The sequence below is a fragment of the Aquila chrysaetos genome, chromosome 5, assembly GCF_900496995.4.
Source record: "Aquila chrysaetos chrysaetos chromosome 5, bAquChr1.4, whole genome shotgun sequence".
NCBI classification, from domain to species: domain Eukaryota; kingdom Metazoa; phylum Chordata; class Aves; order Accipitriformes; family Accipitridae; genus Aquila; species Aquila chrysaetos.
Genome location: NC_044008.1, coordinates 23448241 through 23465882, shown reverse-complemented (window position 1 = coordinate 23465882; position 17642 = coordinate 23448241). Strand labels below are relative to the sequence as shown.

At 37.4% G+C, this 17642-nt stretch overlaps 1 protein-coding gene across 7 annotated transcripts in view; it reads right to left on the bottom strand.

Annotated features, from left to right (window-relative positions):
- The window catches only part of GRM8 (glutamate metabotropic receptor 8), a 358092-nt gene that overhangs the window by 59040 nt on the left and 281410 nt on the right, over nucleotides 1–17642 (bottom strand). For all 7 annotated transcript variants that reach the window (XR_003923503.2, XR_003923502.2, XR_003923505.2 and 4 more), the window contains one exon: nucleotides 11103–11239. Coding sequence is in view for 2 of the 7 variants with exons in the window: in XM_030015133.1 (XP_029870993.1) it covers nucleotides 11103–11239 (137 nt within the window). In the remaining 5 variants the exon portion in view is untranslated. The remainder of the gene's footprint in view (nucleotides 1–11102; nucleotides 11240–17642) is intronic.

Genomic DNA, 17642 nt, shown 5'->3' with positions numbered 1-17642 from the left:
CAATAATTGTGAATTTTCAGCACTACATAAACAAAAGAAAATCACATTGGCCCTTTAAACACAGTTCCAGCCAGGTAAGAAAATCACATATAAAAAGTCTGAAAGTCTAAGCTGGTTCAGAACTGGCAGAAAACAGGCTGTGTTTTATACGAGATTTTCAGCAGCAGGGGAAGAGCAATCTCTGCCAAGTCTATACTGCTGCTTAGAATGAAGAGTCAATAATTAAATTGAAAATTCAGCGGAGAGAGTGATCTGGCAGGCACAAAACAAGCATGTGGAAGAAGCTTAAGCTAGAGAAAATGCCACACAGCACATTTAGTCAGAAAAAAAAGGAAAAAAAAAAATCCTTGTTACTAAGGAAAGAAAGATGAACACATTCAAAATGAGAGTACTTCAGGAAGACAGGGGTTTTCATATGGACTGAACATATTGAGATTTATTCTACAATACTTAAAGAACTGTCTTGGAAGACAGAAAGCTCTTGAGACTTTATGGCAAAGTATGGAGAACTTGCAGATGGGAAACCTAGTGCTTATGCTCAGAAAAGAGGGGAAAAGCAGAAGCCAGGGAATTATCAATCATTCAGTTTAACTTGAATTCTCAGAAAAATCCTGAAAGAAATAAACAAACACATTTCAAAAACACAGAGAAAACAAACAAGACAAATAACAGCCAAAAGGGATCTGTCAACAATGAGCTGTCACATTTCCTTCAGTGAGAGGGTAACAGGCATCGCGGATGAGAGGCAAGCAGCTAGGTGTCATTTATCTCAACATTAGAAAGATTTTTGACACCATCTCAAATTACACTCTCAGTCATAAGCAACCTATTGAAACAGATCTAGCCCCTCAGGGCTAGGTGCAAATTATATCAGAAAGCTGTGGGAAGATAAAATTTGCCATTGATTCACTGTCAGGATGGAAGATGGTATAGGGTGGGGCCTGGAAAGGTCTATACTTAGTCTGCTATTATTCAATACTTGTAATAAGCACTCAATGCAGTTTGGATGATAAAATAGAGTATATGGTGATCAAATTTGGGCAATAACATTGGAAAAGGTTGAAGCTATGCTGAAGGTCAGGACACTTATTCCAAATGATACTGCAGAGAGTCTGAAAAAAAGGAGCATGCAGTTTAACAGGGACAACTAACAGGTAGCACATTATGGGTCAGGAAGGACAAAGAGAGAGCAGCTCTTCAGAAAAAAGAGATCGCAGGGCTCTGGTGGATTATAATATGTTGAACCAATGTCATACTGTTGCAAAAGGGGCAAATGCCATCCTGAGAAATGCAGATAGAGAAAATAATCTTTCCCCTCTACTCTGCACTCATGAATACATGAAATGATGTTTCTCCTGTACTCTGCACTAGCGAGAGTTCAGCCAGAGCACTTTGTGAAGGCTGGATCTTTGGGTTTCAGTTTGAAGGGGAATCAAATGGGAAGTCCAGAGGAAAACAGCAAAGATCAGAAGTGTGTCTAGAAAACATGATCTATGTGACTAAATTGAACAAATTCAGGTTGTATAGCCTGAAGAAATAACACAGCCTAGAGGGTGAAACAACAATCTTCGAATACATGAAAAAGATGAGGATGTGCTTGGTGTATACTGAATAAAATAAGAAATAATGGGTTTAAATTATAGCAATGAAGAGTAAAGTCAGGTATTTATAAGACACTTCAGAGTGATAAGGGTAGTTAAAAAATGGAAGAGTGCCTTCAGAGGCTGTAAAGTCTTCATGCTTGGAGTAACATAAGTATAGAAGATGCTAACTTCATGCAAGGGCTAAATAGTCTCTTGAGATCCCTTTTGCTGTCTTCTATAGTGCTAGGGCAGATTTCAGGTACTAAAGATTTTGAGCACAAAGAAAAAAACTAAGATCATAACTAGGCCAGGTAAATAGAAAAATCTCTATGTATTCTCATGACAGCTAAATTCTTTAGACTGCCTTTTGTGGTTTTACAGAATACCTATTTAAGAAACCAATTTTTTTGTATTTATAGGAATAAAGTAAATAAGAAATGCTGATGATTGTACTTTTCCTACTTCTTGGCTAATTAATGATGCATTTTAAATATTTTTATGGGCAGAGCTGCTGTATTGCTTCTGGTTACAGGGAAAAAGCTTCTCTGAAAAATGGTAGAGAAAGAAGGTCTAAGTAAAAGAAATCACCACTGTCACAATAGTAAACTGTTTTCCACATAGACATAAAGCAACATAAATCAGTTTGGGAAGTATTAAGCAGCTCTCATGTAAAAAAAGTCCAATCTGGAGTCTTATATGTGAACGGAAAGTTCTCCAAGTATTCATAGAAAAGTTGTCCTTACCTACTAATGTGGTGCAGAACCTGAAGCAAAAGAAGATCCTAAATAAGTAACCAAGTTTATAAACTAATAAATCTGTCATGGCGTTCTTCTAGAGCTCTTGCTAGATACATACACAGTGTTGCATTCACTCGGGAAACTTAGAGTGTAGGAGTCCAGTTGCTTGTATCCCTCCCAGCATTTGCTCAAGGCATACAGGAAATCTACCTACCAGCAAATCAAACAAAACAAACAAAGAAAAGCCAGAAAACTTAAGAAATGATGGCTGAAGGAGATCTCGGGAGTACTCCCCTGGCCCCACCTCTGATTCAACTCTGCAAAATCAGTCTGTACTGTTCACCTGCTCCAACCAGCCCATAGCACTGGAGATTGCCCAGCCTTCCAGGCAATGCAACCCAGTACTTAATTATCCTCATCATTAGAATCTTCCAGCATGTCTGGGTTAAATCTCTCTTACTGTAATTCAAGTCCACTACTTCTCCTAATAGCCAAATTAACTATGACTAACAGTTTGTTCTTTTTCTGAATAATCTTTTACGTATTGAAAGAGATTAATGTAACTCCCCTCAATTCAGTCTTCTCCAGACTAAACAGTCCTAGTTTGCTCAACCTTTCCCTACAGGCATACTTTTAGATGGCTGATCATTATCACTGCTTGCAGCTGGACTCTCTCCAGCTACTCTACTTTTCCTAGTGAAGTCACAGTTCTGCTAAGAGGTCATAGCACTGGGGAAGAGAACAGATGGATTACATCACAAGTCTAAGAGTTCCTTGCTGCAATGGCCTCTGGCAATGCAAATCTCAGTTAACCATTCCAAAGACATTGCTTAGCTTTATGCTTATGCTTTCCATAAAGGAGGTTTCGCTTCAATTTGTGGAGTTACTGGAAACATTACTGCAATCCTCCCTATTTGATCCAGTCATTCCCAGCACATCCTATTGTCCCACTCAACACTAAATCTGTTTACTGTGAGCTGAAGTTAATAATGAGATTAGCTATGCATTCTTTATTCCCTGCCTTAAGCTGTACTATCACAATATCACCACTAAAACCAGTGATACCATTTTGGAAATGCGGAAAATAATTCACTCCCTGTGTTTAAATAACTTTAAAAAACGTGTTTGGGGATTTATCAGCATGAAAAGTCCTGGATAAATATTAGATGACTATCCTAAAGAAATGAAATTAATACTACTGCAAGATGAAGAGAAATTGCAGCAAAGCAAACAGAAAAAAATAATCATACAGTAATGTTCTGCTAACTGCTGGTTATTCTCTTTCATCATATCATAACCACTGAATGTCTCTTTTGTTTCCCATTTAATGATTTTTAATTTACTAGTAGACTTCCATTATGTAACACAAATGAACAATAATTAACGTAATTTAATCTACCTTTGTTGCTTTTAAGCATGAACATTTTGCTTCTAGGTTTAAAGGGCAGCTCAATCTTCAAATTATAATACATATATAAATTTATGTGGGGGAGAGGAGAAAGATGGAAGAGACTGGGGACGAAACATGGTGATACTCCATGTTTCACACTGGTACCTCACGAAGCAATTCACTGCAGACTTGCTGCCAACCATGCATAATCCAAGCTACCTGCTACGTCCAGTAGCTGTTTGTCTATGCTAAAAGTCACAACATTAGCTGGTACCAAGGGAGCCGCTAACCCTGCTCTGAAGTCCCATACATGAATGCGGAACTCTCCAGGAATATATATATAAGCTCCTGATTTTTCATTGGTCTATCACCACACAGTTGTTTTTCTTGTGAAAGAGAAAAGAATATTTTAAAACACAAGTGACTTATTTTATTTGTCATGCATGGCAAGGCCTCCTTTCTGGTTTTTTGAAAAAACAAGAATACTCTATGGTCCTGTTAGTTATCACTATTTAAAGAACAGTTCAGTCTAATCATAACACTTCTTACAAAAGATGATAACAAAAAGCTATAAAATATCTACCATCCACTCAAGAATCTTGTGGAAAATTCACAGCCAAGCGTGCAACTGCAACCCCATGCTTCATTTGAGAAACCTGACTTTCACTCACCCTGACAAGGTGGGAAAAAAATCCCTATTCATCCTAACTCTCAAGCAGAGGCTGTTTCATTGGCAATCTGGTATCATTCTAACGAAGAACAAATGGTTATCCAAGTTCAGGATATTTTCTTAGCAGCTCTCTTTTTTCCATTTTCTTTTTTTCTCTAGAGAATCAGTCAAGAAGTCTGTTTCATTGAGGAAAAAAAAAAAGACTATTAGGACCACCAAAGTAAAAATCTTTAAAAGGAAGACAAGTTGTCATTCTTCTTGGGTTCCTATAAGGTCATTGGCTTTTGAATCCAAGTTCTGTTTTGATTTTCAGTCATGTCTGAAATAGCATCTGTTCTACTACAGGCACGTCTTAAAACCATTTAATGCTTTTTCAACATCTGTATTCAGCTTATTTCTCTCCCATCCCAAAGTAATTTTTTTAAGAATAATACAATCTGTAATCTTTCAAAATCATAAAATCCCAATTTTATTCCATGTTTTGTGTATTTTGTTGGCTTGTCTACAATTTGCATTCACTGTAGCCTACTGTTGACTGACTTCTTCAGTCTAGCATTGGTCCTTAGTGACTACAAGTCTCATATTGACCTCAGACTGACAGTAAAGAAGAATAAATCCTGAGTCATACTTATTGACCAGTGCTAAGATCAGGACTAGCTTTGTAAAACCTATGTAGCCTTCTAAAAACCATAATAGTCTCTCTCTACTTTCAGCCCTGTGCAGAATGAAGGAAGACAGCAATGTAATTTTGAGAAGAAGAATAGAAGAACCTAAAACATTTTTTCTTGTCTCATTGAGTTTTATTTTTAACCCAGCATCAACAATTTTCAGGCAGATAACATGGATGGAGTATAAGTTTGAACTCTACTGCCCTATTACATATGGGCAGAAGAGCACCCTGCAGGCAGTATGATTGTCATATTTTGTTTATAGATATAATCATATACAGCACTAAGTGCTCCTGTTGTATATTTCACTGTAGTGTGTTCTTTTGTTAAACACAGGGCTTAGGTTCAGCAATTCGAAAACATCTATCAATTATATAATAACTACCATAGGAAAAAAGAGGCTCTCTGGCTTCTTTAATGAAATATAGTGGCCTACAGCAAAGCTTGAAACTTATTTGCTGCAGTTAGAGAAAACATCAGAAGCTTCTTGAATCATTTTCTTTTACCATGTCACAAGAAAGGGAACTAATGCATTTTGAATCTGTTACTTCCAAAAAGAATTCACTAATGTCAGTGTTGATAGTTTCCTTCAGGATTAGATACATAATTTACAAGAGTCCTAGAAAAGAAGAGAAATCAAGTACTGATTCAAATTTTTTTTTGTGATATGGCTGCCTGAAGGGAAGCTCATTGTCAATGAGGGGTTCCCAATTTTTACTAGTTCACCAAACACTGTGCTTAGGGCTGATGATGATTATGGCTGTCTCTCTGATAGTTCATCACATCAGTGTAATTTTAATTTATGGTTTTCTTAGCCATAAATCAAGACCATTACAGAAAAATGGATGCCCCTGAGTCATTTATATCCTCAGTGCATACACTCCATAAATCTGAAAGCTTATGCATCCTATTATTTCTAAGAGAATGTTAAAAATCTGTTATTGTAAAATTTCTCTTGCCTTACAACAGAACTGTTGTGCTCTGGTGAAAAAAACAAAACAAAACAAAAAACCCCAAACACAAGTGAATTCTGTCTCAAAAATGTCACTGTTTTCACTTGAAAGATACAGTGTTTTGATATGCTTTGTTTTTTTCTTAAGGAATAATATCACATAAATGGATATCCACTTAAGCTTTTTAACTGCATCAGCTAAATACCTGATTCTGAAAGCACCAATAATTGTGTCTGCCTGAAGTCCCATCAATCAAAATTACTAACTTGGAAGAATATGGATTTGGATCTACATATTTTTTCAGATTAGGATCTTTAAACACAGATTTTGGTAGACCAAAACAATGCATAAGCTTGAAATGAAAACTGACAATGCTTTAAACTATATTAAAAAGGATTTTTTTAAAAAGTCAAAATATTAGATTTTAAAATTTGTAAACATTTCAACTTTTCTTTTTCCAACTGGCATTTAGGTTTCAAAATAGAACATTTTTAAAGAGGGGGAAAAAGTCCCTCAGAAATTAAGCAGAACAAACTGAATGGGTTCCTAAGGAAAGGGAACTGAGAAAGTTGTTATTAAAAATTTAGGACTGGGACTATTTCCGTTGACTGCCACAAGCCATCAGTCAACATCTTGATCTAGCCCTTATTACAACACGTGCAATACAGAACACAGTTTCTAAGAGGGAATTCATTATTAATCACAAAAGGAAGTTGATTTCAAATCGTAAGCGCCAGGAGAAGCAAACTTGTTTTTAACAACTTTCCTCCTACAGAGACTGCATGGTTGAGAGCTCAAATTTGCTAAACCCACACATTTGTAGGGAACTTTTACATGAGACATCGTATGCAAAATACTGTTGCAATGTGAATAAAACATAACTTTTGCAGAAACAGCTACCTTTTCCTGAATTTTTATTCATTATGAAACCCAGAATATTTTTGGAAGAAAGCATTTTAACTATCAGAGTTTCCTGAAAAATGTTACCTTCTTCTACTGATAAAGAAAAGAAAATGAAGAAAGCAAACAACAGAAAACCCTCACAGTTGATGTGTAGTCAATGATCAGAAGTTCTAAGGCAATTATTTTTTCTTTCAAAGTGATACTAAAAATTTTTAGGGTCTGGTTATTTCCAGTACATTAAGATTATTGAAAGTCAGGCAACCTTAGAGAGTAAAAGGACTTTAAAAGGGGTGTAAATCTACATTGTCAGAATCATGTAAAGTGACAACAGTACAAAAAACAATCAGGTTCTTTGAGATTATAGTTTGATGTTTCTAAACATCTGCTTTCAGAGTTTCCTTGCATCTGTCAAAGATTGAGATACCTTATTCAAACCGAAGAATCACACAAAAATTTTAATTTTTTAAGATTCTGACTTTTTTAATTTAACTTCTATACTGGATGTCTCAGCATTGTCACGCATGTGTTTGTTTTGTAAGAATTGGAAGAGTAGTACTGATCAGTAATTGTGAAGTTCTTGTATCTGGAAGCTAGGGCTGCTTCAGAGGAAATCTGAAAGGTCAGTCTGCCTAAAGAAGAGCATTAATTACTGAGGACTACAGGGAGAAACCAGCATCGCAGCTAGGAGGGTCTCTGCAGCTGGTGAAGCCTGCTGACAAAAAGCCCCTTAGGGAGCATGATACAGAGTCTTTATCTAGCCAGAGTCAGCACTTTCTGCCCAAAGGGAAAGCCAGCACTGCACCAGGAAAGGAACCTTGACCTCAAGGACCCTGCAGAGACAGTGAAAACTTTGAGGAACCAGAGGCACCAGCAGAGGAATCCTGAATCCTGAGGGTCGGGGTCAGGGACAGGACCAGGGCTGGCCACTGGGTGAGGAGCCATAGCCCGCACAACAGAGACCTGCAGCCAAAACCTGACGGAGAAAATATCAAAGAGCATCCTAAGGAAAAGGAAAACAAAAAGGAAGTGGAGAAAAATAATTTAAAAAAAAAAATCAGAAAGAAAAAAGGAAACCTTTTGATTCAGTTATTTAGATACAAGGTGTGTTCTAATCTTAGTTATATTAATTGTTCCAAAGGTTGAACTGTACTACAAACCTGGTACTTTCATGATTTATTTTTCTGTCATGGAAAATAAATAGATGAATAAAAGCTATAAATTTTCTGAAGCACAATACCAGCTGTATACATGAACACAATCATGAATACATCATAGCTACATGTTACCACACAATTTGAGGAAGAAGTAACTGTAAAAACAGGAGTAGAAGTGTCTATAAAGTAACTGTAAAAACAGGAGTAGAAGTGTCTATAAAGGATATCTAGCTGACAGAATCATTAAAAATCATAGTTACACGCGTCTTCATTGACAGGAAACTGCAGGACAAAGAAGGAAACAGTGGGAAAAATATTGTATTTTAAAAGCATCTCCTTTATAGAACAGCAGGGTAAAAAGTGCTCTGCCATCTTAATACTGCTTTGCCTTCAATAAATATAGATGTTTTCACCGAAACCAATGAAAACATCCACCGTGTTCCCTCTGATTCATTGGCAATCAAAGGCACTACCTAATTTGCAATATGATGATTTGGAGTATTGACAATCATTCACAAAGATTACTCGGTTTAAGTACATTTTGTCTAGTGAGAGGAGGCAACAGCTTTGCCACTGCAGATCATCATGTGGCATAACTACTATCGACACGTGCTATGTAAGTTTAGTGAATATAGAAACAGATGGAAATGAACTGTATCACCCCTATCATGACTTCCTTCTTCACTGTTAGCGTACCAGCGCCTGCAGATGCCGACGGAGACCAGCATCCAGCATCTCGAGCCCTGACAATCTTTAAGAAATAGATCCCAGTCGTCCCTTTAGAAATCTTCCTGGCTTTAGATAAAGATGACTAAGTCGAGAAACAGGAGTGAAAGGTAGGGAGAGAAACATCTTGCTGAATCGGTCCCGTCGCACCGTGCACGAGGGGACTGAGCCCTGTGCGCCTGCTCGCTCCCTGGTCCGTGTGCGCGCGGGCTGTGCAGCAGAGCAGGGGCAGTGGGACGAGAGCAGGGCCAGGCAGCAGGCTGGGAGCAGAAACACCCTCTGCGGAGCAGTGTGCCAGCCTTTTCACATCTCCACAGCTCCACACGCTAGACAGAGCTCGCCCGCAAATTTGGACAACGGCTGTATCCAGCGCGTGAGCTCGTGTAGGTGAAAAAAAAAACAGATGAAAAAAGAGAAGCAAGGAACATCCTAACACATCCATTCTTAATGAGAGTTAACAAGGGGTGTCCTTAGATAAATCCTTTCCTGTTAGCTTTGTGGTCAATGTGGTTAGCATGGTGTGGTCTGGGTAGCAGCCAGTCTAATCATATTTCAGAGAACTCCCTGGAGTACACATACATCAGACAGAAATAACGGGACTGAAAAGCTACAGGCTTAATGAAAAATTTAGCAGTCTAGGGGGGGATAGAAAAAGGCAGATTGGAATGATGTTAAAATTGAAGCAAATTCTAAGGTAGCTTTTAGCTACTACTATGTAACTGCTATGTTAGTACTAACATTTGTGCAAAATGTGTGTTAGCAGTTTTTCAGCTCGCCTAACAAACACTAACTTTTCAGAAAACTGTAGCAATTATAAAGAACTGGAACATATGCCATACTAGTTATGATAAGGGTCTAACTCTAGTGTTTTCCAGAAATTACTACTTAGTATTAATCTTTAAACTTGTTTAACCATTCTTTTCTTTTCTTGCCTTTCACAGACAGATATCAGGTTAGTGGAGGGAGATAACACTGCCACACAGTCTGCTACACACAGTTTCTGTTGGTAGGGTTTTTTCTATTTGGGCAGAAGAATTAAATAAATGAGTCCTTGCCAAGTAGTTATAGATATTAAATGGTAGATATGGTAAAGTGGTTTAACAGCTGTGGCTGAAAAAGGGGAGCTATCATATGTGTTGCTGCGGGTAGCACTCAGATAAATATTGCAAAGTAGCCTCAACAGGAGAATCATTTGTAAATATTTACTACACCGTCTTTGTTCAGGAATCTCTACACAATCTTCTTCAGGAATCTCTCACATGGAAAACCAGAGATGTTTGAAACCTGCTTTTTGTGGTTTGATTAAAGTAACTGCATAAACTCCCTTTGGTGAATCTAATCGTCAATTCACACTGTTGCCCTTCTCATCACCCCGTAGCAAAACAACACTTGATATTTCATGTTTGCAGAGCTACCCAAATGGCTAACATACCTCAACAAGTAAGCCCTTTAAATATTGCACAGATAACAAGGAAACAGTTTAACTTCATTTTGCTTTTCTCATGATTGTAACTCTTCTCGCATGGAGCCATCTTCTGACAGAAAGAAGTGCCTTGGACCCAACAACTTCTCAAGTTACAGCTGTGGCTTGATGCTTAGCTGTCATACAAATATTGCATACTACATTCTCTGAATTTTATTGGGATGGCAATTTTCAAAGCACATATAATTCCATGCACAGGTGGGGCTTAACTACCACAAAACTTGCAGAACATATTAAGGTAGCAATGAGAAACACCCCCTAAGGATAGGTAAATTGTTGTGTCTTTTGTTTCTTCTGCTATTAAGTAATATGGAACTATATTAATCCTAGTTAACTACAGAAAAACTCCAAATTCTCCCTTTATATTCAAGAAATACTTTTATTGCAGTAGTTCACCATCCCCGTGTTTCAACTAAATCAGAAGTGGTTAGAGAGCCCAAACTTCTCTTTTACTAAATACATTTCCAGCCCCTTATATTATTTGAAATACCTGGGCAATATACATGTACCCATCATTTTGTCTGACACCCTCTTTTGAGGGATGAGTTCCTATTTCCCCACCTAACTTAATAATCAGTCTGAGGAATATCAGATATATAATGATTCTAAAATATCATTTAAAGGAGCAGGTAAATACACTGCCTACTTTAAAATATAAAGAATTTGGTTCAGGTTGTTGTGCTACCTTTTACTGTCTTCTCACAAAGAGAATGGAAGAGCTCTCTTCTGCTAACTGACAGAGAATAAATCATCAAAATTTTTTAAATGTTTTGAAATAATATAATGCTCAGTGAGTATTCTCCAATGTCTGCAACATAATCAAACTAGTACTTACATTTAGATGAAGTTGGTTAGTCCATTGACCAATTACTTTGTATTCTGCACTCTTGTTGGTGATTTGATACTGAAAAATATCATAGCGTCCAGGAGCATCTCCATTTTCATTGAAGATAACAGGTGTTCCAGCACTCCCTGAAAAAAAATTAAAAAGCAATTAGGATAAATACCTTTAAAGCAATTTTCCAGAAAATAGATTTTGGAGGAAAAATACTAATTAGAGATTGAGCAGGTTCTTTGTAATGCAAGGCTAGTATGGTAATAAATCCAGAAACATCTGTGGCAGGTACACCTGCCCTGCTAGAGACCGAAACATCTCGACTGCTGAAAAGAAAGAGTTAAAACTAGAAGCCGCGGTTTAGGGGTTGAGCCGCCTGGGCTGGTGGTCACATACACACCTCGGCCGGTGACCACCATCCCCTACACACTTCTGTCAGGGGATAGGAAAGGCAAGGCCCTTCAGTCAACAGACAAGGCCCTCAGCCAATGCAACGCCTTGGTCAAGAGAAATTTCCAGACCGCTGACCATCTATGACCACGAGCCCTGGTTCGACTTAGGGTATAAATGGAGCCCGCCAGAAGACCCTTTCGAGCCAGTCTTCCTCAGAGCAGCAGGTCTGCAATTGGAGGCTGTCCCCTTAGACTGGGATGCTGACTAAGGAAACTCTCTGGTGTCGAGTGCCTCGTCTTATCAGTGAGTGATCGTGCATTTTGAGTCATCATTCTAAGCTTAGATTTCATTATTGTTCGTGTAGTAATAGTTCCCCAACTGACACCTTGAACCTGTAAATAAGTTGTGTTTGTTGCAGTGTTTACAACCTAATACTCCCGTCCAGTCTGGCTGTTATATCTCAATACCGCATAATGTTCCTGTTCAATTTGACCGTTACATTTTGCTATCATTAAAGAACATTGACTTTTGAAATACACTGCTACCTGTCTGGTGTTTCTGCAACTACCTCACAAAGAGAAAATATGTTATCATCATGACAAAAACTACTTTATCTGTAAGTTAATTACAACAATTTAGAAAGATAATCTTTTGCAATCTTTTTGTTTGGTTGGTTGTTTTTTCGTGTGTGTGTCTATTACAGAACATTAGGAAATTCTGTGATAAAACAGAAGTGGAGAAGCTCCCTTTGACTCACAGAAGGGCACAATTTCACCTTAGTATGTGAATGCAGTGCAATAGGCACAAAATAGCAATCTTGTAATGAACTTGATAAAGAATTTTGCTGTTAAGTATGAAAATAAAATTAATATCATCAACTTAGAAGCCAACACTCATAAAAGACCTTGAGATGCAAGTGTCTAAATCTGGCCACAGTTAATGTGATCAGTTTCTAGCACTGACCACCTGTGTAAAAGTGTTTTATCAAAATAAATTAAGGATAACAGCTGTGCTTGTTGCTCTCTCCTCTATACATGACACTGCCTGACAGAAAGGTCCATTGCGGAAGCTGTCAAAAGTTATAAATTGACACTGTTCTTACTTCGATCAACAAAATGTTCAAAGATTGAAAACTACATGTCTACCTTGGCAACCAGGCCAGCCAAATTAGAACACATTTTGATGAATTCCCTCAAGGTGAGATCAAGGATCTGCACTCCTACAGAGACTTTTCAAAAACTACACAAAGAATATGATTTTCACCCATCCCCCAAATTCATATGTATAAATGAAATGTATTTATAGTTGAGGTCCATTGAAGACAAATTTAAGTATGTTAAAGTTCTATTTCAGTGACTGGAGAATGAAATCTACCTTTACTGGGGAAAAAAACCCAAACCACCACAAAATCCAGCCCCAATGTTTTCACTTTCTACGTATGAACAACCTAGAAAGGGATAATATTCAGCTCATAGTAAACTGGTACAGCATTAACCTAGAGGCCCTAAGTCCACTGTGAGTGGTTTCTAGAGAATGCCAAAAAAAGCCTGAAATTCTGGGTACATATCAAGTAGAAGCTAGCCAGCAGAAGTGGCAACAACAATCTACATACCCCAGAATTTCAGCATAAATACTTCTTCTATGTCTGTCTGTCTCCCACAAAGTATTTTGTTCTCTTGTTTGGTATAGCAGCTTTCATACAAAACTGATATCCAGTGAAATAAACACTGCTTTGAGAGTGACAAGTGGCACATTAACTACTGTGCCAATTTCACAGTTCTGGCAGCAAAAGTCTGGCTGCAAAAATTAGATGTGAGCAACCATGGAAGAGGAGTATCAAAAAATTATGTGTGATAAAGACTAAAGACCCCATGAAGACACAAGAGACTCAACACAAAATTTTGGAAAGCTCTTCATGCTTTGCTCCCAATTCATTTGACAGAATGAAGGGCAAGAAAAATGCCAGTCTACAATCTTTCAAGCAATGAAATTATTCTTCACTGCTCAAATAACAGGTTGATCCAATAAACTTCTTCCACCTAATAAACACATACTCAACTCTTGCTGGTATGTAGGTATGTAGGTAACCTTCAAAATATTACTCTCAAGTAATGATGGAATTCATCTTTCCACTCAGCAGCTCATGGTTTTGAAGAGCTCATGGAAAGAACAGGTATCTTTTACCAACAGATACGAAATGTCCTTTGTATCCCTTAAGACTAATGGGAACTTCAGACGTTCTTATGCTCAGCAATAACAGTGTGAGCTTATAATCTATTGCTGGCTTTGAAATATCATGTACGAAGAGACAGACTATAGTACAAGCCAGAACCATCTTTCTCTTTGACGTAGTGGTGTTCTCAGCTACAGCATAACAGCATCTCACGCTGTGCACCTCAGTCGACAGGGACAGAGCATCCTGCTGAATTCAGCTGCCACTCCAACTGAGTCCAACAAGATCTTTCTCCTATAGCAGAAGTTAAAACAACCTTTGCCAAGTTAATAAAATTAATCTTGTTAAAAGCTGAATAAGTAACAGAAGATTCAGACTCCCATACATTGGGAAGACCACACTATCCCTCTGTTGAATAGCAGATCTAGAAAGTACCGTAACAGTCACAGCGCCTGCTGTAAAGTAAATTTGATTATGTTCTAGCAATGCTGCCATAACTAGTAGATACTGTTAGCAAGCAGTACCAGACCCTTATTTTCATCTATGTCTTATGTCTTATGACTTATATATGTCTTTTAGTTCATTGTTGCTTTGTGAAATGAAACATGTAATGGACCTAAAACAAGGAGGTATGCATGGCTGGATTGTGCAAATAAACATTAGCTACATAACCAGGAAAGAAAAGCTTAAAAACTTTTGAAGAAAAACTGGGGATTTTACCAAGGGTTCCCAAAATTATGAATGCAAGATGGTAGCAGAAGCCTTGAAAGTGTAAGGACAGAATGAAACTAGAGGTCTCAAGGCTATACACAAATCACCAATGGTTACTTAGTGTTCTTAAAAAAATGTTAATCTCATCTGAAGAAAAATATACCCTGGTGGACGACCCGGATGAATAGTTCATCTGGGAATGGATAGTCCACAAAATGAAAAGGTTTTCTAAGAAAATATACTTTGTTTGATAGTTCATCAAATTAAAGTGAATACTTCCTGGAAAAAATGGTTAACACTGTACAGAGATCAGATAATTAAACCGTGTAGAGAAACACTGTAGCTGACCATAACTAATAGCACAGGTGGAGGCATGTCTATATTCGGTATGTAACACTGTAACAAATGCCATTGAGTTGCACAAGTGCCTTTTTTTTTGACAACCAGAAATGCAGAACTGAGCACTCTTGATATCTGGTACCATACTGCCACATATGCTTATACTGTACCATTGCAATTACAGGGAGCTGCATCTTAGTTCTAGTTTAAGACACTGAGTGTTTAATTGCTCCGCTTAACAGTCATCGAGGACTAGCTGCTAAATCTAAATGCAACACACTGTGGAGAGACAGTAATACAGAATACAACACTGACCTGAGGTAGTGAGCCCAGGTTAAATAAATTCCAGCTTAGATAAAAAGATTTTGGGAAACCACAGTGAATAGTTCTTGGATGTGGTATTTACCTTAGAGAATGAACTTGGATATCCTCACCCAGGAACCGCATTTATTACCAGGTAGTTAAAGAACAGTGAGGGAACTGTGCCTTTGGGCCTTTTCACATTTTATCCTCTGTGTGGTTATGTTGCCATGCATAATTTTAACCCATGATTGACTCAGGTAATTGTATTCAATCTGTCACCATCTTAACTGAATTTTTAATATAGTCTGGATGCCTAAAACAGAAGTACGTGGTAGATTTTCAAGAATACATAATAAGCTTGGCTAACTATGGAAAATCATGTGTAAGCCTTCATCTTCTTCATATTTCCTTTGTGCCAATCCTTTTTGGGGTTTTGTTTCTTGGGGTTTTTTAATATATAAACAGAGTTACTAACTTATTTTGAGATCTGTTTCTGAAGTCTCTCTTTGCTGAGCAATTCCAGAATACTTTTAGAAAGCCTTTTTTTTTTTTCTTCCTGATATATAACTGTAGACTGATAAGTGGAAGGAAAATTTCAAATTTCACAATGAAACATTGCTCAAAAGGTTTTCAGACTTGTTTTGAAATCGCACTTTTTTGCAGTTAAATAGGTAAAACAAAATAGGAAAATGCAGCTCATTTAATGTCATCAGTCTGTAAAGGAAAGACAAGCAGTTCAGTCTCATGGTTCATATAGAATGAAAGTGCTCATTTTTCTTTACAGGAACTACTTAACCAAAAGGGACAAAAGGGATAAGATACAGAGAGAAACATGCAGAGGCAGAGCTCCGTCCATTCTTCTGCTGCTTCAAAGACATCACAGCACGAAGGGATCACATTGTCCTGACAGCAGAGCTGTGGCTATGTCCAATGAGGTGGTTCGAAATACGGACAAAGAAATACTAAGTTGTGCACCTGAACTGGTGTCCTGACTTTTTCAAGTCATAAACATAAGCATTTGTCTACTGTTGGGCATCCTTTTAACAGCCATAGGTACTGTAAGTCTGATGTGGTCACCTCAAAGCTTCGGAGTCTTTGCTATATCGCATACCAAGTCCCTCAGATTTTTTGAAACACTGAATGGCTGATAAACAGATCCTGCTTCAAAATCCCTCCAAAATCAGACTAGAATATATAATCTTCTATAAACCCCATAGAAAGTAGAACAGCTCTGTTACCATTCATTTGAAGACAATCCCTATCCACAGCATAAAAGAATATGTTACATTTTATTAAGCCTAAGGGCACATTTACTTATTGTAGAAATAAAGTAATAATCTGGTACTGAAAGAAGTTATCCCTCCTCCTTCCCAGTTTACAGCCAGCAGCATTAAACAACTCTGGGTGTTAAACCAGCACATTAGCTAAACATTACTGAAGCAATGTGTCTGTGACCTCAGCTGTTTATGAGCCTTTCAAAATGCAGCTTAAACTAGCCAGAAATGTTATTTAGAGAAGAAAAAAAGTAAAATGCATGAGGTTTTTAGTTCAGAATCAAGAATGTAGCGGATCCTTTTGAATTCTTGATGCCTGACACTGATGTCAGGGAGGACTCTTTCTGATAAACAACTGTTTTATGACAGGTCCTTTGTGCACTGAACTTGAAAATTCACAATCTCCTGAAGAAATCCTTAAACATGTACCGTGATAGTCTTAAGATGCTTCTCAGCAACTACCTTATCCTGCATATGCCTACCTTATCAAGTTACATTTCACATGAATCTAAAACATCCCTTCTCCTAATGCAAACTGTAATCTTAGTTCCCTGCGAGATTATGGAGTAAACTTGCCCAGATGCCTTCCAGTGAAGTTGTTCTCTTTACATCTCAGGTAGTGGGAAAGAAGTGGAATGACTGGAAAACCACAAGTTCATGCGTAGTTGTGGCCAACTACATTTTAAAGTGATTAATCTGTAATGGTTCCTAAATTAAGAATAGTGGTGAGCCTTATTTAAAAAAAAAAAAAAAGAAAAAAAAAAAGTTAAATTAAATTAACAGCCTTGGATTTTTCTGATATGAAAACCTTTAATAAAAATTTACTTATTATGAGGCACTGCTACTTCAGTGCCTTGACAAATGTGTAGAAAAGTGGTTGTGTTGATAAGTCTCACAACGGCCATTTACAGAGTATTCCAACTGTAGTGGAGCTGATTTCATTACAAAGCTTGATACCAGATACAAATCTGTTATTTCACCATATTTCAGTGGCTTGATATTAATTTCATTTTTTAAACTGAAATGAAAATTTCTTAAGCTAAATCTTCATCCTTTGAGCTGCTCCACACAGGCTGTTTTATCTGTAATGAATCCTAATGCAGTCAGCATGGATTCAAGGGTATGTTTAGGTGAATGGAATTCAAGCAGTTTATTGTACACTGTAATACAGTTAACTGTTGTGTATCAAAAACTTCAGAATGCACCATCTGTTAGAATTTGGCTTTACTGGAAGACTCTTCAGATTTATAGGATCAACCCTTATTTCATTAATTTATACAATTAGTTTCAAGTGGTAGAGTTGGGGGTTCATATTTTTTTTTAATTAACATTTCATTTTAATTAGCT